The sequence below is a fragment of the Mesoplodon mirus genome (assembly GCF_964341445.2).
Source record: "Mesoplodon mirus genome assembly, chromosome: 9".
NCBI classification, from domain to species: Eukaryota; Metazoa; Chordata; class Mammalia; order Artiodactyla; family Ziphiidae; genus Mesoplodon; species Mesoplodon mirus.
The window spans coordinates 114,278,402-114,301,144 of NC_138985.1; the positions used below are offsets into that span (position 1 = coordinate 114,278,402).

The window sequence follows — 22,743 nt, forward strand, 5'->3', positions numbered from 1 at the left end:
GTTCAGAGCTGGTGCCTGCTCCCTGGGTCTTCACGTGACGGAAGGGGGTGAGGGAGCTCTGTGGGGCTTCTTTGCAAGGTCTCTAATCCCATTCACGAGGGCTCCAGCCTCGTGCCCTAAGCACCAGGGGCCCCACCTCCTGACGCTGTCACAGTGTGTGTGGGGCTGGGGGGAAACGCAGACGTTCAGACTGTGGTATAGCTTGTGGGCTGCCATAGGCGGGGCAGAGGAGGTGGGGCTCCAGTTACGTTGGGAGGGGCTCTTCCCCACAGCCCGGGTCCAGTCCCCCAAGAAAGGGATTCTTCTTTTTTTTCTTTTTAATTGATTACCAGCATTTTAAGTTATGGAAACGTTTACGTACAAGGTTGTTTTGTTTGCTGCTTTGCACTTAAATAGTGTTGATAATTACTAATCCTAACAGGATGTGGCTGGCAAGTATCCCACCAAAATCAGTAATTGAAACTTATGCCCAGCTGTTGCAAGTGAGGTGGAAAAATCATCTGGTTATTCCCATGGGAAATTGAAAATTAATGATTCTTGGTTTTTGAATGAATGAATGAATTCATTCCACCAGTCGTAACTTACAGAGCATGGTGCGTTTGGGGATGTGTGCAAGGATTCCCTGGTACTCAAACTAACTACCAAGTACTCACGGTCATGACAGACAAAAAGTTTTACCCGAAGTCCACCGTCTGAGTCAGCAGCCCATTGCAGTGTCTGGCGGGTGGAGGTGGGAGGATCGTGTGGGTGCTGCGATCCAGCCTTGGGCCTCCTGGCCGGCCCACCTCGTCAGAATGAGGAGATGTCTTCTGCCCCCTTCCTGGCTCCCAGCACCCACTTCTGCCAGGCACCGGGCCCAGTTCAGAAGATCCCTTCCTCAAGTTAGTTCCTGTTTCTCTTCATACTGGGATGTTTCTTGCAGTGTAGAAGAAAAATGTAACTTCTCCCTGGTTCTGTAAAGTATAGTGCACATGCCGTGGTCACTAACTACTGAGATTGATAATAAATGAAGTTCATGCTTTATGTTGCCCAAGAACCTGGGTGTGGTGTTATACAGATAGGTAAACATTTTTCATGGTATTTTGGGGAAATTTGTTAGGGTTTTTGGATCGTCTAGGAATGCATTTTTTTTTTTTTTTTTTTTTTTTTTTGCGGTATGTGGGTCTCTCACTGTTGTGGCCTCTCCCTTTGTGGAGCACAGGCTCTGGACGCGCAGGCTCAGTGGCCATGGCTCATGGGCCCAGCCGCTCCGCGGCATGTGGGATCTTCCTGGACCGGAGCACGAACCCGTGTCGCCTGCATTGGCAGGCAGACTCTCAACCACTGCACCACCAGGGAAGCCCTAGGAATGCATTTTTATTTCCACTGTTTGAAATAGTAGAATAGGAACGCCTGATATTTAATATTTACTGTCCAACACATTTTTAGAGACGGGCTGGATTATAACACAAGGACTGTAATCAGTACGGCTTCTGAAAGTCAAAGGAGTGACCAGAGGTGACAGTCTGAAACTAAGGGCAGCAAACTATAGCCCCAGAGCAAGTCTGCCCACCTATTTTATTGTTTGTTTTCTTTTTTTTAAAAAAAAAAGGATTTACTGGAACGTCACTTCCATATTGTCTGTGGCTGCCTTCCCGGGGGCAGAGCTGAGCAGTGCTGAAGTACGCGCTGCTGGGCCCTTTCCAGGACAGGTTTGCCAGCCCTGCCGTGGAACCAGCCAGCAGCCAGACCGTAAAGGGCCGGTGTGTCCCATGATGGCAAGTTGGCTCTTCATCCTGTGGGTCGTGCAGAATCACTATGTTCAGCAAATGGCTGAGGTGACAGACTCAGTACATTTTTAGGGAGACCCTGTGGAACCCACGTGGAGAATGGCTTTTAGAGACGAGGACAGCAATCTGGTCCTGAGTGACGGTGCCCTGATTACCTGGCGTCATGCTGTGAGGTCAGGTCAGCTGAGGACTAAAACGTGACCACTGGATTTATCAGCAAGTTTTTGTTTTCTGGGTGTTTTTTTCTTGTAACGTTTTATTGAGATAGAATTCTCAAACCATGCAACTCCCCCATTTAAGAAGTACAATTCAGCAGTTTCGGTGCATCCACAGATTTGTACGACCATCACTACAAATTTAGAACATTTTCATCACCTGTATCCACTGACAGTTACTCCTCCCTTCCCACCCCCAAGACCTAGGCAAACACTAATCTACTTTTTGTTTCTTATTCTACTGTTAATTAATCTATTAAGGTACCATTTGTCTCTTATTTGTGTCCTTATTCTGCACATTTCCTATAAATTGAATCATAACATATGTGGCCTTTTGTGATTGGCTTCTGTCACTTAGCATGTTTTCAGGGATCACTCAAGCTGTGCCATGCGTCAGTGCTTCATTCCTTTCATTGCCAATTAATATTCTGTTGTAGGGTAGCCACATTTATGTAACCATCCCTCAGCTGGGGGACGTGAGGAGGGTAGTTGTTGGTGATGTTTTTAGTGGGGTGGCATATGGTAGAAATGAGTTTGCTTTGGGGTGAGGTAAAGGAAATGGAAGGTTTATAGATGGAAGGAGTGTCAGTGGCCTTTTCAGCCGGCTTGGCTCCCAAGGGAAGGAGAGAGAGGATCTCTAGAGAAAGAACAAGTTCCAGAGAAGAATGGGTGGATGGTTTGGTTGGTATTCAAAGATAGGGTAGCAATCTTTGGTGAAGTGTCCATGGGTAAAGAGTGAGACGGGGGGTGGGGGGGTGGGGGGTGGTCTGGGATCCTGGGAGAGACGCAGCAAAGAACTGATGAGCAGGTGTGACCCAGAGCTGCACCCTCTGCAGGAACTTGCTGCGATGGTACAGATGTTGTCCGGCTGCCCTGGAGCTGGTGCAGGGAATCTCCTTGTGATGTCGTCGTTCTCATCAGCTTGGGTGTCAGCAGCCGCTGTGGCTCGTGGCTGCAGCGTTGAGCAGCCCTGGGGCCGGTGGAGGGCCAGGGGCCATCTCTGCTAGACTAGGTGAGAGGGGGTGGCCACTCGTGAGCGCCCGGCTGACGCAGGGCTGCACTGTGGTGTCTGGAGAGACTGTGCAGAGTGAGCACGTGGGGAGGAGACCCACGGAGGTGGGGTCTCAGTAAGGAAGAACGTGTGCCAAGGAGGAGGGGTGAGCAATGTGCTGAAGGCAGCTAGGAGGTCAGGAAGGTGGGGCTACGAGGGGCGCAGCTCTGCTCAGGGTGGTGACACTGAGCCAGTGGCAGGCTGAGTGCAAGCCACGCTCGGACCTCGGTGTCCAGGGTGATTACTCAGCAGCTTTACCATCTTTGAATAAGTAATTAAGAAACTAATGTTGCTACGTAATTATTTTCTATAAAAATTAATCAGAACTATAATCATTTTCAACTTTACAATTAAATTCCTTTATTTGTAGTTCTGTTCTCTGTGATACGTATTATATTAAACAGACCCTCCCTTGAAGCTTAGTGTATGGAGTTGCCCATTTGAGAAGCAGCTTAATTAAAATTGATGCCTGCAAAGCAGGTGATGCTCTTGTGACTTATTTTGAAGTAACAGTTTTTTTGAAGTACAATTCACATTCCATAAAATTCAGCCTTTTAAAGAGTACAATTCAGTGGTTTTTAGTATATTCACTGAGTTGTGCGGCCATCTCCACTGTAATTTCAGAACAAATCCTAAAAAAGGAAACCCCATGTTCATTAGCTGTTGTTTCCCATTCTGCTCCAGTCCTATCAGCCCTGGGCCACCACTAACCTACTTCCTGTCTCTGTGATTTGCGTGTTCTGGACATTTCATATAAATGGAATCACACAATATGTGGCCTTTTGTGACTGATTTCTTTGCCTTAGCATAATGTTTTCAAGGTTCCTCCATGTTGTAGCATATATCAGTACTTCATTCCTTCTCTGTCTGAATAATGTTCCATCCTGTGAATATGTACCGTAGTTTATCAGTTCGTCATTTGATGGATTGTTGGGTTGTTTCCACTATTGGCTATTATGAGTAATGCTGCTATGGACATTTGTGGACAGTACATTTTCATTTCTCTTGCCAAGAGAAATACATACCTAGGAGTGGAAGTGTTGGGTCATATGGTGACTATATCAAAGTGTCCGCACCCTTTTACAATCCCACCAGCAGTGTATGCGAGTTCCATTTTCTCCACACCCTTGCCAGCACTTACTATTACCTGTCTTTTTGGTAACACCCGTCCCAGTGGGTGTGAAGTGGTGTGTCATTATGGTTTTGATTTGCATTTCCCTGATGATTAATGATGTTGAACGTCTTTTCGTATGCTTCTTGTCTTCTGTGGAGAAATGTCTATTCAGGTCCATTGCCCATTTCTTAAATTGAGTTGTTTGCCTTTTATTAAGTCCTTTATATATTTTAGTTTCAAGTCCCTTATCAGGTATGTGGTCTGCGAATATTATCTCCCTTTCTTTGGGTTGTCTTTCATTTTCTTGATGTTCTCCTTAGAAGCACAAAAGTTTTAAATTTTGTTTTTCTTTTGTTGCCTTATCTAAGAAACCATTGCCTAATTCAAGGTCACAAAAATGTATACCTGAATGTTCTTCTTAGAGTTTTGTAGTTTTAGCTCTTATATTTATGTCTTTGATTCTTTTTTTTTAACATCTTTATTGGAGTCTAATTGCTTTACAATGGTGTGTTAGTTTCTGCTTTATAACAAAGTGAATCAGTTATACATATACATATGTTCCCATACTCCTCCCTCTTGCGTCTCCCTCCCTCCCACCCTCCCTATCCCACCCCTCTAGGTGGTCACAAAGCACTGAGCTGATCTCCCTCTGCTATGCGGCTGCTTCCCACTAGCTATCTGTTTTACGTTTGGTAGTGTGTATGTGTCCATGCCACTCTCTCTGATTCATTTTGAGTTTATTTCTGTAGATGGTGTGAGTTAGGAGGTTCCTCTATATTCTTTTGCGTATGGATATCCAGCTGTCCCAGCACCATTTGTTGAAAAGACTGTCCTGGCACTCTTGTTGAGAGTCAGCTGACCACAAATGTAAGGGTTTATTTCTGAACTCTTGATTCTCTTTCGTTGATCTCTATGTCTAGCCTTATGCCAGCGTGACACTGTTTTGATTACTGTAGCTCTGTATTAAGTTTTGTGTTGTGTGTGTGTGTTTGTTAATGACAAATGGTAATGGAACCCCAGGCCTAACAAAGCAGAGGGGTAGTGAGAATTGGTATGTCCTGGATATAAAAATCATGCTCCTTTATTTGTATCTCTTTGAGATGCATCATTATAGGCCCAGTTATTATTTATTTGTTCAGATTCCAAATGTTGCTGTTTTAATAATACAGATTTTAAGTGTTCTTCAACTTTAGTAATGGGCTTCAACTTGACCTCACCATTTTAACAGTATGTTTTCTTCAGGCTCCCCTTATTTTAGTGACAAATTTCAGGCATTGACCTGATGTTAGAGTCCTTAGCATAAATTTCAAACAGATCATTTTCTCGCCTTAATTCACTTTCAGGCGTAATGCGTCTCCCACCTGGAGCTGTGTGCTGTCCTTGGTGTCAGTTCTCAGGAGATAGTATCTCTCCCTGTCAGTGGTCCCTTTCGACTCAGTCTCAGCTCCCTCCCGAGGATGTAAGTTTCATAACTCATTGCACGAAAATCTGTGAAAGGATGTGCTGTCGTTCTTTCTGTGAAGATGAGCCTTTATTTTGGTAGCCTAACCTGAAATACTCCCTAAATTCAGTGGTTCTTATACAGTGCGGTGACAGACAACAGAGTAATTTTATTTGCATAAATTAAAGCTTATTACAGTTCTATATTATTTTTCCTTCCTGAATGTATGAATCGTCCAATCTTGATTAATGTAGAGGCAGGATAAGTACTAGATGATCCTGGCTCGTGGAAGCTTTCTGGCTCACTGGGAGCTCTGTGCGTCGCTGGTCAGTGACGTGCTGCTCGCATCGAGAATTGTCCTGATGACACAGTCTTGGAAAGTGCTGTAGATTCAGAGGGGATAACAGATCACTCTCATGCTGTACTCTGGGATATGTTACCTCTTTATTTTCTTTTTTTATTTTATTTATTTTATTTTTGGCTGCATTGGGTCTCTGTTGCTGCACGCAGGCTTTTTCTCTAGTTGCAGCAAGCAGGGGCTACTCTTTGTTGCGGTGCTCGGGCTTCTCATCGTGGTGGCTTCTCTTGTCGCAGAGCACGGGCTCTAGGCACGCGGGCTTCAGTAGTTGTGGCACACGGGCTTCAGTAGTTGTGGCTCGTGGGCTCTAGAGCGCAGGCTCAGTAGTTGTGGCACACGGGCTTAGGTGCTCCGCGACACGTGGGATCTTCCCAGACCAGGGCTCGAACCCGTGTCCTCTGCATTGGCAGGTGGATGAGTAACCACTGCGCCACCAGGGAAGCCCTGGAATATGTTACCTCTTTAAACCAGATTCCAGGGAGAAAAATTTGGCATCTAAACCTTTCTCCTAAAAATGAAGTTTGTATAAATTCTATCTCAAAGCTCTTTAAAATAATGAAGTTTAGACAAAACCAGTAACAAAACTATAGTTATCTGAGGATGGTACTTAATTTAGTTCCTCACTTGAAGGATTTTACTCATATAATTTTCTGCATGGAAATTCCTAAGGGAGCAGTAGTTGCTAAAACATATCTGATCACAAAGGGTTAAACTTTGTACCAACGTGTTAAACATTGTCCAGATCTAAGTGAGTGTAATAGTATAGCGCTAATAATGTGGGGTCTGAACATTAAATCTTTAAGAGAAGAAAATTGTATATTGATTGATTATGATATTTATTGGGTCATAATGTATTTAAATTTTCTTTAATGCATATGTTAGTGATTGTTTACTGTGATGAAGTGCAAAGAGGTCTTCAAGAGCACTCCTACATAGGAAGAATTACCTCATGTCACTGGTCACTTCTCCATTAAAAGTTCCATTAGCAGATGATTCCTACTTTGGTGTGGGTTGTGATTGCATTTTATCGCCTGTAAATCAGGCTCTAGACAGGGAATAAATAAACAGCTCAAGGATGTGGTAATGTCATCTTGAACTTTTTTTTTTTTAACAGTTAGAAGCACCTACGTCCATTTAAGCCGATTAAGTTCAGAATATTTATTGAAGAAAATCTTTCATCATATTTGAATTCTATTTGGAACTAGCTCTTTTTTTCTTGCTTCAGAATATTGATTTAATTGAAACAGAATGCCTGTAAATCAAATTATTTCATAATATCTTGATCATACATTTCAAATTTTTAATTAGCAGATGGTGAAACTTCAGCATAGTTTATAATTTTATATTGAGTAGAATTCAGCACTTACTGTATCATAGAGTATAATATTGGCAGTTAACAGTTTATCCTGAGATTTTTGAGAGCTGGGAGAATTTATTTTTCTATTCATTAGAGTCCTTTTATAAAATGCTCACAGAATTTGCAGAGGCTTTAAAACTGTTGATTGAGGTGAATAGTAGTAATTTAAGTTACTTTGGTCCTTAAATGGCAAAGCTTCTCTTTTATAATATCTTGTTTTGAACTCTCAGACTCATTAAGGGTCAGTGTAGGTGAGCTTCCTCATCTGATTGTCATCAGACTAAGTGCTCTGAGCTCTAAAGTTAATATATCTTTCCCTTAGATTTTCTTAAACATAACATTCAGTAAATAGTTGAGCATTCTGTGCTTAGCACAGGTCTTCCAAACAATGTTAAGACTTTTTTTACTTTGATATCAGCAAATTTCAGAAGCACGCTTTCTCTGAATCTCCCAATTAACCACAGTGGATGATTCATCATGAGTTTGCTCTTGTTGACCTTCAGCTTTTTTTGGAAACAGAAAAATCAAAGATCATAATTCATAAATATGAACAATTTATAATTTACGAGTGATAATTTTGTTTGAACCTTATCCCTTCTGAGAATTGTACCTGCTTTTATAGCATTCTAATCACAATTTGTATTCTTTTCCATTAAAAACAAAGCACTCCCAAATCTGGAGATGATTCTTCTTGCTAGTTAAGGTTATAGTTTTCTATATAAGTTTATTTCTTCAAAATTAAACATGAAATTAAAATAGTTTACTGTACAGTAAAAATGGCAGGTGTATTCCAGAATTCAGTTGACTTCCAGTACCAAAAATATTCTCATGGTTTTAGCCATTCTGAGATACTCACCAAAATTCTTTCTGCTCCCACAGAAAGTAGATCTTGCTTACCATGAAGATAGCCCTTTTCTTATTTTTTAAGCACTCGCAAACACTAGTTTAGCATGGGTCAGTATTAACACTGGGGCCATTTTCCTTTTTCTAAGCCATGTTAGATTCTCACCAGGAAAATTAGGAGCACAGACTCTTGCTGGTGCTGCGTAAAGTGTATTGCATGTCTTTCCCTGCCTTTACTTGTGCAATAAGGGCAGTAATTATCTAAAAATAAATTCGGCCCATTTAAATCCTTCTAAACACTTAAAATGAGTAGATTTCCTTTATGAAAAGGTAGCCAAGTGAAGATGTATATTGCTACTCTTGTTTCTAAAATTGGGATAACGTTGGGAGATAGCAGTAGGTTGTTGTTCTCCTCCGTGAGTGAGACAGACCAGGCTGGGAGTCCTGGTTCCAGCAGCGGGGATCTGAGCAGAGGAGTGATAGCATATGAGTTATGTTTAACAGGCCTCCTGGCCTCTGCTGTTAGAAGTAGCCCAGGGCTTCCCTGGTGGCGCGGCGCGGTGGTTAAGAATCCACCTGCCAATGCAGGGGACACGGGTTCGAGCCCTGGTTCAGGAAGATCCCACCTGCCGCGGAGCAACTAAGCCCGTGTGCCACAACTACTGAAGCCCACGCGCCTAGAGCCCGTGCTCTGCAGCAAGAGAAGCCGCCGCGATGGGAAGCCCCCGCACCGCAACGAAGAGTAGCCCCTGCTTGCTGCAACTAGAGAAAGCCCGTGCGCAGCAACAAAGACCCAACACAGCCAAAAATAAATAAGTAAATAAATAAATAAAAAGAAGTAGCCCAAGTGGCCGCACGAACCCAAGGACTGGGTGATGTCACCCAGGAGTGGGTGTGGCTACAGGAAAGGCCTTTCCAAGATTTAGAGTTCAGGGAGTGAAGGAGAATTTAGCCACACAAGTTCAGAAGAAGCAGCTAGAAAGGTCAGGAGAAAACCAGGAAAGTGTTCTTTTGGAAGGGTTTATCTGGAAGCCAAATGAAGACTGTTTCAAGGGAGAGAGAATGACAGATCGGGTCAGATGCTACCCGTAGGTCAGATAGATAAGGACTAAGAGGTGACCATTTCTGTCAGCAGTGTGGACAAGCAGCTTTCCTGGAGTGGTGGAGGCCAAAGCCTCTGCACACGGGTCGAGAAAATGGAAGCAGTGTCTTCCAGAAGTACCTACCTTATGGTGTCCTGGAGCCTGTATCCCTCCAGAAATAGTGCGTATATTCGGCAAAACACACGAGCTGGAGTGTTTATAGCAGCGCGATACTGCACAGCCCAGACTGCCACCCGCAGGGGCCTGGGGGCCTGCCGGCTGCCCCCGGAAGGTCGTGGAGGTCGAGGGGCGTCTCGCGGGGATGGGTGGCAGCCAGGCCACCAGGGTTGCCGGCCAGGCGGGTGCCTGCGTGCTGTTGCCCTGGGGGGGCGCTTTCCACTTGGGGGGCTGGGCTGCAGCCTGTCCCACGGCAGGGGAGGGGCTGGGGAGGGGGCCCCGGCGGGCCGCGACCCCCAGTCTTCTAAGGGGTGGCTGCTGGAGGGAGGCGTGAGCAGTGGCTTCAAGGGACAAGGGCTCGTGAGCTGTGTCTCTGGGAAGGAGGCAGAGCCGCTGCCCTGGCGGTGGGGGGGAGGGGGGAGGGTCGGCACTTTGGAGCAGGGCTGAGCTGGTAGGGCTCGTGGGCGGCAGTGCACAGCCTGGTGCCCGGACGGGCGCGTCCCCACTCGGGACGCCTAGGGACTCGGAGCGACGGAAAGCAGACCCTTGGCTGCCCGGGGCTGGGGCCGTGAAATGTTAAAAAACCAGTCGTGGTGATGGTTGCGCAACTCTGTGACTATCAGAACCACTGGATTGTTCGCTTTAAATGGACGAATTGTCCGGTACGTGAATTATATCTCAACAAAGCTGTTACCAAAAAGTAGTGCTGTAATATGGTAGTTTGGGTAGAGCCTTAAGTGTCAGAGGGGTTAGGGGACGGGGAGGTCCGTGTGAGGTGGGTTCATGGGTGGGGCATGTCACAGACATCGTCACCCTCGTTAGTTAGCAAGGGTCCTCAGTACGTGGCGGTGGCGCCTCCTACCCTTGAGGGACACCAGGATCCTCACAGTTCAAAAGTCTAATTAATATTTTATTATCCTGGTGGTGAAAGTAGAATTTTTAAGCCTGCAAAATGTTTTCTTTTAATTACAGAGACAAGTTCTTGGTTGTATGGGGTACCTTAACAAGTGTCTTTCCAGGAGCAGGAATAGAACAGCTGCTCGAGAACTCCCAGATATTTACTTCTTTTTGTCTTCTGGCTGCACCATGCGGCATACGGGACTCTAGTTCCCCAACCAGGGATCGAACCCGTGCCTCCTGCAGTGGAAGCGCAGAGTCTTAACCACTGGACTGCCAGGGAAGTCCCAATATTTACTTCTTGTGGGTAGAAATGAGAATGTGGGTTTTGTCACTTTGGCTGTGGAGACGTGAGTGCTGTATCATCTCGAGACCTTCTGGTGAGGCCGGTGAGAGCAACAGAGCAGCCTCTGTGGAGCCTGAGCCGGGGGGAGGGGCCTGGGGGGCGGCAGTCGCTGGACAGAGTGGCTGCCACACCGTGGGTGGTTTTCTGGATACCCAGTGAGGAGAACAGGATTGAGGCGTGAACTCTCATCCCCCACCCGTCTAGCACCCTCACAGGATTTCAGAAGTGAAAGAGCTGTTTTTGAAAAGAAAGCTGTCAAACCCTCCGTGAGGGTTATCAGTTGCCATGAACAAGTAAAAACCTCTCCTTCGCTTCCAGGGCTGGTGGGACACCTCGTCCCCCTGGGTGGCAATGGTGCAGGTGAGACCCTGCCGTGTCACTGAGGGTCAGGCAGTGGTGTGGACAGGGGTACAGGAGTAAGCAGTGCGGAAGGGTTTGAAATGAAGCCCCATACACGTAGTTTTGCATAACCTGAAATGTCTCAAAAGAGAATAAGTGGTTTTTTGCAAACAAGTTCGTGGATGCAGAATTCCATCCTACAGATCAGCGGTCCCTAGCACACAGTTGGCACTTAATAAATCTGCTAAATGACTAGGCACTGTATGTTGTACGTAGACTTGCATTGAAGATCAGATGTGTTTCCTGCCCTGCAGGAGCTTATCATAAAAATCAATAGTAGCCCCAGAGACCATGTTTTTCAACTCTCAGTTATTAATTCTGAAGCATAGCTACTAAATTAAACAGCATACTGCTATCAGCTTACATCCTTATTTTACATACCTTTTATTTTTCAAACTCCGAGGCTAGCATGATCTGAAATAACTAAAATTATCTCCTTGCTCAATTAGAATGGCTTTAAAACAAGACATCTCTGATATAGTTTTTAGATTAAGTTATAAATGTTCACTTTAGAACTACCTGAAGATTGATAGAGATGCATTTGAAAAGCATTATTTTTTTTTATTGATTCTTAATGTAGTAAATTACTGAAGTTATTTGGCCGCAACCAGAAACGGCCTGAGATGCGGCTCACATTGACTCTCCCGGTAGGGCCATGATTTGCATTAATTGCATTGCGACTGCACTTACTTATATTAAAAGGCTTCTACCATAATTAATCCTTTTTATTTCAAATCATTTTGGCACAATTTCTAGCTATAAACACTCATAAAAGACAGACAGTTGAAAAATGTGTTACAGGGTTTTTTTCCATCTACCTATTGCTATTTTTTCATGACAAGTAGTTATTGATAAGCTTCTAGGAACAAGTGTGGTGCAGCTGACTGAGAATTAAGGCCAGTATGAAAAACGCTAAGTGGATTATTTTGCATAAAAAATTGGCAGTTTTTGAAGTTGTATAATTAACCTGTGTTTAGAAAATACCTTGATTTATGCTTACATTTGTATCTCAGTTGCATGCATTATGGAAATTTAATTTATAACCCATTTAGCTGATGCAGTCATAGTTTTTAGTGCTATCATTTATTAGTGCTTGTATATTAAATGCTCTAAAGGTTTAAACCTGCCTCGGGTAAAAAATTATACCTACGCATTTACATTTTATGAGTCACAGTGGAATTTCTGTTTAAAATTCAGGTAGCTCTGATAGATTTAACAAACTTCACAGGTTTATCGTTACTAATGCAGAAATGGCAAACAATGACCTTATATATTGAACATCGGATGATTTACACTTTGAGTTTACTTTACAGTCCACTGTACAAATGAGGCTTTTCTTCAACACCTGGGATCAATCATGTCGTCTTCTGCAGAATGCTCTCCTTGGCTTTGGAGGCATCATTCATTTAGAAGTAATGGGGTTTATAAGTGCTTCAGGTTAATAGTATTAGCCATCCTTAACTTGCAGCAAACCTGGCTTCTCAAAACACCTCACTCTTTACGTTGTCAGTGGATGGCTTAAGTGCCAGTTGCCATTTTATTACTCATTCTCTAATTAAGAAGTCCTTTTATGCCATCTTTTCAAAATTAATTGGGTAATCATTAGTCTTCAAATCAAGTAAAAGCACAGGGACATAACACTCCAGTTTCCCTGGCACAGAGCATCTGTGGTCTCCACTGGGGGGAAGATGGGGAGCCTGAACCCCTGAGATGTGGTGACCTCCCTCGGGAGTGCGGCTCAAGGTGCCGATCAGTAGCTTTCTGAACCTAAGCCAGTGCACTTACTTCTGGGAGGATGTTTCATAGCTGTTTTCTAGGTTCCTCCAGTCATACTAGTGGGTGAGAGTTTAACATGTGGGTCTCAGGGGGTATCTGAGCTTTCTCTGGACGTTTAAGAGGAAAGGGGGAAGCATGCATGTGAGTGTGTAAGACTGGTGTGTTTAAGGGTCAGTGACTATAGACTGCCACCCGAGTATGAGAACAGCGGTCCCCAGCCTTTTTGGCACTAGGGACCAGTTTCGTGGAAGACAGTTTTTCCACGGGGTGGCGGGGAGGAGGGAGGAGATGGTTCAGGCAATAACGCGAGCGACATGGGCAGCGGCCGATGAAGCTTCGCCTGCGCGCCACTCACCTCCTGCTGCGCAGCCCGGTTCCTACAGGCCCCGGACCGGCACCAGTCCGCAGCCCGGGGGTTGGGGACCCCTGAGATAGAGGGTTCAGGAGTGCAGCAGTGCTGGAAGCTGTGACTCCGGAAGGGTCCCTCCCACGGTGCACAGTGGCACGAGGCTGCCGTCTTTAATGTGGGGAAGGTGGAGGGGCAGGGCCAGCTCGCTGTGGCATGAGGTAAGTCACACAGGTCTGTCTCACTAAACCCTGTGCTTAGCCTTTAGCGTGTGTGGGTGTGGCCAGGTGGGTGGCCTCTTGGAAGAGTGACTTCTGAAGTTAGTTTCATGGCTGAGAGATCACCCCTTAAATTAAATTTTGCTTGATTTTAGTTGCATGCATATAGCATCATAGCACTGAATCCTCAAACAGTGGTTTAAAGGGTCTGAGTGTGTCGCACGGCATAGCTGATGGTAGTGGTCGCTAAGGCAGAGTTAGTCCAGCCCTCACGCCCTGTCTGTCTGTCCTTCTGGGGTCACAGACTGCCCTGCAAGCAGAGAAAGGTCCACGATCCCCTGTGCTCAAGGCGACGCTTCCAGCTCTGCATTTACCAAGCGAGGGACTGACACCCCTTCTCCCCTGAGAGTGGGGGTGACGACAGTCATGGGAGCTTCTCAGAGGATCTGTGTCTCTGCTGATTAGATGTATTATAACAAAAATGGCCTTTGTGGGGGAAATCCAGATTTCCCCGTGACTTGCACATAAGAATCACTTTTACCTTACAGTCAGTTGGATTTTCCAGGGGGCCAAATGGAAATGCGGTCACTGATGTTGCCTGCTTAGCAGAACGCGTGTTATGTAGCAAGCATTCAATGAGTGGTAGCTATGATTTTCATGAGAACATTTTTGACACGGAAGATTTGTTGGGGCTTCTAAGTCATCTGCTACAATAAAATAATAATGCTTCTGAACATTTTACAGCACATTTCTGATTCCTTGTTGCATTTTACAGCCTCAGGCCATAAGGATATTTATCATGCCAGGTGAACCCTGACGTTATATTGGAAAACTTTATATAATTGTAGTTCCTGCTCTCTTTTGCTGGAGGTTAATATAGTAATATTAGCGCTGAATGTGACCCGACACCACTGGTCATCAGGGAAATGCGATGTAAAACCACAGTGAGAGGAGACTACCCCGTTGCACCAGCCGGAATAACCAAACTGTGGGAGTGACAATACCGATAACTGGTGAAAGTGTAGGCCAGCTAGAACCTTCCTACATGGCTGGTCACGGCGAAAAGAAATGGTATTTTGGAAGACAGCACGTCAGTGTCTAATATAGTTAAACCTACCTTGTGCTCCAGTACTTCCACTGTCACCCAGCCTGCTCAGGTATATAATAAAGAGAAATCAGAGCACAGACCCACAGAAAGGCAGGCCATTGACTGATATAGCAGCTCAACGATCGTAGCTGAGACTGGAGACCACTCACATGTCCCTCGTCAAGTTGACTAGGTAGAGCTGTTAACAGCAGTAACATAGGCGAATCTCAAAAACAGTATGTTGTGAGAAGACAGGTATGAAAGAACACATACTGTGTAGCCCCAGTTATGAAGCTCCAGAACTGGCAAAAACTTACCTGGGGCGACAGTAGAGTGAGGGTTAGCCTGAGGGAGGGAGGGTGTTGACTGAGGGCTGAGGGGGCGCTGGGTTTGGGGAGGGGGTGTAAGTGTTCTCTGTCGTGATCTGAACGGTCGTTACACAGCTGTGAGCAAGTACTGGCATGTTGTACATTTCACTTTATGTAAATTATACCTTAATATAAATAGTTGCAAAAATCATTACACATTGCCAACCTTAGATGTAAAGGTAGACAGTAACTTACAGTGAAAACACCGATCTGGGCACCAGGGAATCTGGGTTTTGACACCAGTTTTGCTGCCTCCTAACTCAATATCTGGACAAATCTCCAGAGTTCTAAGGCCCGATTTCTTCATTTTACAGTATGTGTTGGCAAACTACAGCCTGTGGGCCTATAGCCTGCCACCTGTGTGTGTATGGTCACCGAGCCAAGAATGCTTCCCCCCCCGTTTGATGGTGAAAAATAAATCCAAAGAAGAATATTTCTTGACATTGGAAATTACCTGAAGCCCAACTTTGGCGCACATTGTACTCCTTTTGTGCTACAGGGCAGAGTGGACGGTGGCCACCGGCGTGGTGTGGCCTGCCGTTGTGGGTAGAATTGTGACCCTCAAAAGGATGTGCTCAAGGCCTAATGCCCTGTACCTGTGACGCGACATTGGGAAAGATGAGTCCTTGCATGTGTAGGCAAGCTCGGGTGAGGCCATACTGGGTAGAGTGGGTCCCAGAATCCAGGGACTGGCGTCTTCATAAGAGAAAGGAGAGGGACACACACCAGGGGAGAGCAGCACGTCCAGAGGCAGAGGCCGGAGGGGCTCAGCAACCGGCCAGGGCTCAGCACCGTGCCGGCAGCACCGGAGCTGGCAGAGGCAGGAAGGACCCTCCCCCGGCGCCGCCCAGAGGGCGTGGCCCTGCTGCCACCGTGATCTCAGGCCTTCAGACTGGGGGATGGTACGTTTCTGTTGTTGGAAGCCACCCAGTCTGTGGTGCTTCGTTACAGCAGCCCTAGGAGACTGATGCACCTGCAAAACACTTCACGGAAAGCACCTGGTAGGCTCTTGCAGCATGAAGGCTGTGGCTCTTAAAAATCCCCATTGGCATTTCAGCCCTCAAATTCTTTGGTAGTCTGTTCTAGAAGTTTCTACGTAGTGAATGTAGGCATTGAATGCTTAAACTGTGGCCTGGCACGTGGTAAGCGCTCACCAAATACTAGCTTCCACCATCCTCCTCCTCCTCATGGAGAAGAAGTGTCTGCTATCTTAGGATTCTGTGAAATACCAAATTGGACATACATTTTCTTATTTTTAGAAAGTATGAAAAAAGAGTTCCTATGAAATGCTAATCAGTGGTCTTTGTTCTCATTTGAAGGCTCTCTATGAAAATATGCTGGTGGAATTGCCCTTTGCAGGCTTTTTCCTGTCCAAGCTGCTTGGAACCAGCGCGGATGTGGACATCCACCACCTGGCTTCCTTAGACCCCGAAGTGTATAAGAATTTGCTTTTTCTCAAGAGCTACGAAGGTGACGTGGAGGAGCTGGGGCTGAACTTCACTGTGGTGAACAACGACCTCGGAGAGGCACAGGTGAGTCGGGGCTCTGGTGTGAGAGACCTTTGCGTTCGCTGTGTGAGCTTGTGCGCATTTTCCTTGGAAGAGTCCCCGGGGCTGAGAGGAGAGCTGGGGGAGTTCTGGGGGCGAGTGCAGCCCTCATCACCCCTCGCGGTGCCAGGCTGCCAGGCACAGCAGCCGTCCTCCTGTGAAGGTCACTCGCGTGGCTGTGAGTTAACCTTGCCTCTCGCCTCATTTTTGGAGCCTTGGGGTGGGGGTAGGTGGTGCTCCTTTGTTCCTCATCCACGCCGAGTGTCCCTCGGCAGCTCTAACTCAGACCTTCACTATCCATCTGGGTGCTCCTGTTATTTTTATCCTTAAAAAAAGTAAATAACATACTAGAGAGTCAGGCTAAGTTTTTGAATAGCTGCTTTATTGAGATACGATCCATGTACCATAAATTCCGCCCTGTAGCCTGTACAAGGCAGGTTAGTACGACCAGCTCCAGCATCCACGTTTAGGACACTGTTACCACCACGGAGACACCGTGTGCCCAGCAGCAAGTCCCGCCCGTCCCCAGTCTAGGCGAGCACTGGCCCACTTCCTGTCCCTGTGCACTTGTCTCTTCTGGATGCTTTTCACACCTGGACCCTTAGGGTGTGTGGCCTCTGGTGCCTGCCTTCGTTTACTGGGTGTTGCAGGTGTACTTCACTCCTTTTTCTGGCCAAACGATGTATGGATGTGGCTCATTTTCTTTACCAGTTGATAGGTGTTTGGGTTATTTCCACTTTTTGGCTCTTAGGAATAATACTGCTGTGAACACTCATGTGCACCATACATACTGAACGATTTACCACCCGGGATTTGCTTCGGATGCCATGAGAACCGGGCCAGTAGGTGAAGGCACAGACGGCCTAGATTGGCCGCGGGGTGGAGCTTGTGGAGCTGGTGGTGGAGGTGGGCGTGGGGTCATCGTACAAGTCTGTCTACTTGAACACGCGTGCACGTGATCCCACGGTCTGCAGACCTTTAGAAGATGCACACAGGCAAATCGAATTGTTTGAGCACTTTGGAAGTCATGTTTGTTAATATCTCATTGGATTTTTGAAGTAACCAACTTGTACTATGATGCTGATTGCGTCGTTGTGTTCCGGTTACTTTTAAGTGCCTCTTGCTTCCTTGTGCAATAATATCCAGTTAATTCTGGATAAAATAAGGAAGATTTGAGTGACCCTAAAGGTTAAGCATTAATTCACTTGGAATTTAAGACTGTAGAGCAATTTTGACTAACTGAAGGATAAAACGTAATTTTTTCTCCCTGATTAAAATAGTTCCATGTAGCTTTTCGCTTCATATTTCTCCATATCAATTAATTTCTCTTCTCCTATGAGTTATACTCCATCACCACTATTCGGAAGTCTTTTCTCCGTTCTGCCATTTAATATGAACGCTTTATTTGGTAAGAGTTTAAGTGAACTGTGTACATCAAATGTAACTATATTATGTTACAGTTTCATTTAACATTCTAGTGAGGATGGATTGTGATGAATTTAACTTTCTGATCATGTAATATGTTAATGAGATACATACACTAACATACTAGGAGAAATGATAGAATAAAAATCAAATGTTTAAGAGTAGTCGTGATCTGATGTCTATTTGAAACTTTAATATCATCTTACTACATGTATATTTATATTTTCAGTCAGATTAAAAACATTCTAACTCTTAAAAAAAAGAGTAACCAACCGTGCTTTTCTGATTTATATTTGGTTTTAATAGAAGTTGTCTCTTTCGCAGGAGAGATGCATCTTTTCTGCTATTCTTATGTAGATTGATAATCTTTTCTGAATCTAGTAGTTGGACTTTAACTGTGAAAGTATTGTTATCTTTAAACTTTGTAATTGCTTCTCTAAATTTCTGTTATTCCTTGGTTTGTAATCCAGGCTTTCAAAGGTTATCAGCTTTGCCAGCTTAAAAGTAACTGTGTATTCAGCAGGTCCGTAGTGTCCAGTCCAGGCAGCGTGGAACATGCACGGACCCCACAGGTGACTGACCCCTGTGGCGCAGCGCTGACTGTTTATTTTGGTGACCGTGTACGCTGACCCGTCTGGATCGACGCGGCTTTGGGTGTGTTTCTGTGGTGTTGCCTGCTTGCCTCCATGCCCGCTCTTCCCTCCTTCATCATTCAGGAGGGGTTGGTGGCGCTCTGGGCGCCAGCCAGTGGGCTGTGCGGAGGAGATTGCCTTTAACTGTAAGAGCACACTCACTCTAACTAGAGGCAGATATGATCTGCGTTGTGAGATCTGTAGTTTAGTAGTAGCTCAAAAGGAGTGCTCCCATCCAAGTAGATCAGGGAAGGCTTCCCGGAAGAGGCTCTGGGTGGGTGATGAGGGGTCCCCAGGTCGGTAAACAGATTGATTTGGAAGTGGCTGAAGCTTCACAGGCTTGGAGGAGAGTAGGTACACAGAGCCGAGCAGCCTTGGGCTTTATCCTGGCATCCGAGGAGGACCTTTCAGGGCCTTGGGCTTCAGGAAGGCTAAACATACGCTCAGGAGGAGGGCTGACGTTTCATCCCTTAGCTGATTTGGGGGTATTTCGGGGTAAGAGAGCCTAACAGGTGCGTTTCAGAGCTAGTAGGGAAACTAATAACAAGACACTTGCACCTCCTGTCAGCGGAAGCTGAGGTTCTGGTTCTGTGAGTCAGGACAGGTCCTGGGCATTCTCTGGGTCAGGTGGTTCCAGAATTCAGAGAAACCACAGTTTGGTTAAGCAGTGGAAAAAGTTTTTAATGAGAGGAGTTTGACTGTAATTTTCATTTGTAAAATTACGTTCTGTGGATCAGTGTCTTGGACTAAGTGGATTTTATCTGAGTCGGACGGGGGTGGGGTAGGCAGGACATTCCAGTTTCTTCTTTTCCAGACTGATGAACATGCCATTGTTGGATGTGTCATGTTTGTTTATCCATCTGTCGATGGACATTACAGTTGTTTCAGCTATCATGAATAATGATGCCATGGCTGTTGCTATATACATATCTTTTGGGGTCCCTGTTTTCAGTTATTTTGGGTGTATATCTAAAAGTGGAATTGTTGGGTCATATGGCAGTTCTGTGTTTAACTTTTTGAGGACCCTCTGTACTGTTTTCCCATGATTTTACATTCCCGCCAGCAGTGCACAAGGGTTCCGATTTTTCCACATACTTGTCTGCACTTGTTATTTTCTGCTTCCTCTTCTCTCTGTTTTTTAAACAATAGCCCTCCTAGCAGGTGTGCAGCGCCGTTTCACTATGGTGTTACATATAGTACACAGAGCTGTGTGGTAGTACCGACAGTCCCTCAGGAAAACTAAGAGATTTCGTATCTTTTCATTGGCTTCCCCCGCAGACTACAGAACTGTTCCGTGGTTTATTCTCTCCATCGTGATGTCTTCCAAAACTGAAGCAAAAAGCGTACACAAAGATTCATATATCCTACTGTCTAAACCTTCTGGATATTTTTTAAATGAAGATCTTTGTGCTTTTTGAGTTTTCAGTATGTTTCTTAGCCTTTAAAGCTACCTGTTTCAGAAATAGGTGTGGACTAAATCCTAAACAGGAATAAAGGAAATAATGCTTCCTGAGACCTCCTCCTTCCTCCTGCTTGGTCACGTCTAGGCATCTCTGAGAACTGGCATCGATGCTGTACGATAAAAGGAGGAGGGGTTGAGAACCACATTTCATTTGGTTGTTTTGCTTTGACCTCTTCTTCCGTCTCATAGAGCTGAGATTTCACCACTGCAAACTTGAGATGTTTCTAAGGACGGGGTTTACTGTTGTCAGAAGGAAATGTCAACGTGCAGACAGTGGTGCTGCTCTTGCCTCGCTCCACCTAGTGGCACGACGTAGAAGAAACGAAATAAAAGCTTTGGGGCCGTCGCCGAGGCCTTTGCTAATGGGGGTATTTCCCATTTTCCTTCTGAAATAGACGGTAATGGTGAGATGTCGCATATGTAAGAGTTCCATTAAAGTGCCACTGATAACACTGGAATCTGTTAAAAGCAAAAGTGTGAAGTCAGGATGTTCCAATTATTCATAGAAATCCCCACTGAGTAGAGAGATGATAGATGATAATGCATAAGAAGAATTATACTAAAGAGTCTAATTGGAAAAATTAAAGTCACTGGTAAAGTACCTCATTTGGGGAGAGATCGTATGGATTTCTGTAGAAATATATATAAAAACCTAGTTCTCATATATAGGTTTAGGTTTATAAAACATCACGATTTAAAGGTTTGTAATATGCAAATGCTTCATTCTGTTGGCAGGTTATGTTAATGAATCTTCCCTTTTAACATAACGGTGTTGCTCTCCAATTCTTTTCTTTAGTGTCATCAATATGGCTGCTTGTTAGCCTACTCAAAAGTGAACCTGAAATTTTAGATTACTAATTTATGCACATCTCTCCCTTGAGGAAAATGCTCAGGGTTTAAGATGGATCCATAAATAATCGTCTGTTCTGTAGACGAGAACTGAACTTGAATCATGAGAGCCTGGCTAAAGCCCTGGTTTTGCTGCTTTGCTGTGTGACCTTGGGCGAGTCACAGACCCCGTGCTCATCTTCAGAAGGGGATAAGCTGCCGTGAGGATAAAATGAGCCCCTTTGCGTGAGTGACGTCTGCGGGGTGGGGGTGGGGGGGCAGAGGGGGCGGTGCCTGTGCACTCCCAAGGGCTGTAAGGTGTAGACGTCCTGGGCGGCAGAGAGGAGAGCTCTTGCTTTAAAGATTCCATGTTTAGGGGCTTCCCTGGTGGCGTAGTGGTTGAGAGTCCGCCTGCCGATGCAGGGGACACGGGTTCATGCCCCAGTCCGGGAAGATCCCACATGCCGCGGAGCGGCTGGGCCCGTGGGCCATGGCCGCTGGGCCTGCGCGTCGGGAGCCTGTGCTCCGCAACGGGAGAGGCCACAACAGTGAGAGGCCCACGTACCGCAAAAAAAAAAAGATTCCATGTTTAAAGATTTAAATATGCCCCTCAAAACGGAACTCTGAAGACAGATTTGACGTGATTTAAATATACATAGCTTTTTAGGTGTAGCCTGAGAGAGGAGCTTAAATTACCAGTGTAACCACTTTAAAGTTACTAGAAATGTCAGTGCTCTCTGATTAGTCAGGTAACGGGGGCTTTGGAAGCTCTTTAAACGATACCTTCACGGGTCCTTTTTCTTCCAGATCACACAGTACATCATCATTTATTACCTGCTTTTAATCCACTTAAAGGAAGGGGGGTGGTGTCTTAGCTGTGGAAACAGGACAGCCAGCTCCTATGGCTCGGGTGACAGGAGGCCTGTTGGGAGAGCAGCACAAGAGGCAGCACGGCCTCTCCCCAGAGCCCCTCCTCGGACCTGGCGGTTCCAGCACTGAGAACGTGAATTAGTGAGCAGTGAAGCGTCGTCTGATAAAGCTGCACAGCTTTGATAGCACTAGATGGTTGTGTAACCATCAGACAGAGGATAATTTAAGTAAAGCCATCACCAGATCTTAAAATAGCCCTTTCTGTAAAGTGATAAAACAATTGGGGTAAAATGCCATCACCCAGAGGGAGGGGGGTGTCTTTGTTGCACTTGGAATATAATAACTACCAAGAGGCTGAAGGCTGTGAAGGAGATCATGGCGGGGTGGGGAGGGTATCAGTCATTTTCCTGTGGTCCATCATCTAAGCATTCCTCTGCTTTTACCCCCCCAAGTTTGCCCCCTACTTACTAGGCGTATTGAGCCTGTTTTGAACGTTACCCAGTTTCCACTGGCAGCAGTCCCCTTACTAAATAACTCCTCCACCCTGGAATGTCTTTGTTTACTATTTGGGATGTATTTGTATTTCTTTATCCTTGGCATACATTACCTCATCCACACGCATTGAGAATGCATTTCTTTTGTTTAAGCACTAGTAAACGAGGATTCTGAAGTCTACTCTGGCAAAGTAGGCTTACATATTTGTAGCTGTCTGTGGAGTTGTGTCTAGTCAGCTTTGCTTATGTGAGTTTACATAGTCACAATTCCAGGATGGACAAAGCAAGTATCACCGTGTCATAGAGTTCAGGGCCGGGTGACTTCTCTGTGGCACACAATGAAGTGAGGTGTGGGGCACCCGAGTCCAGGCTCCTCATCTCCACTGCAGCTCATTCCCCCCAACGCCCCAGGGGTGCTTCCCGGGGGTTCCTGACCCTGCGATTTTCTGAGTGTCATTACACAGTGTTAAAGAAGTTCTTTCTAATGCTTGCAGGTACATGAGAAATGGAGTTATTTCTAGTGATTACCACTACCCTTTATATCATATTCAAAGTACTTTATGGTAGTAATATGGAAACAGAGAAATATAAGCTACTTATGTGTGCAAGTAAGAATAATCAGTTTACTACAACCTTAATTC

The 22,743-nt window shown here is 45.4% G+C and overlaps 1 protein-coding gene across 1 annotated transcript in view; it reads left to right on the forward strand.

The window, feature by feature from the left end:
- UBE3C (ubiquitin protein ligase E3C) overlaps window positions 1–22,743 on the forward strand; it is a 114,095-nt gene that overhangs the window by 80,184 nt on the left and 11,168 nt on the right. The window contains exon 19 of the mRNA XM_082632140.1: window positions 16,164–16,376. Coding sequence (XP_082488266.1) covers window positions 16,164–16,376 — 213 coding nt within the window. The remainder of the gene's footprint in view (window positions 1–16,163; window positions 16,377–22,743) is intronic.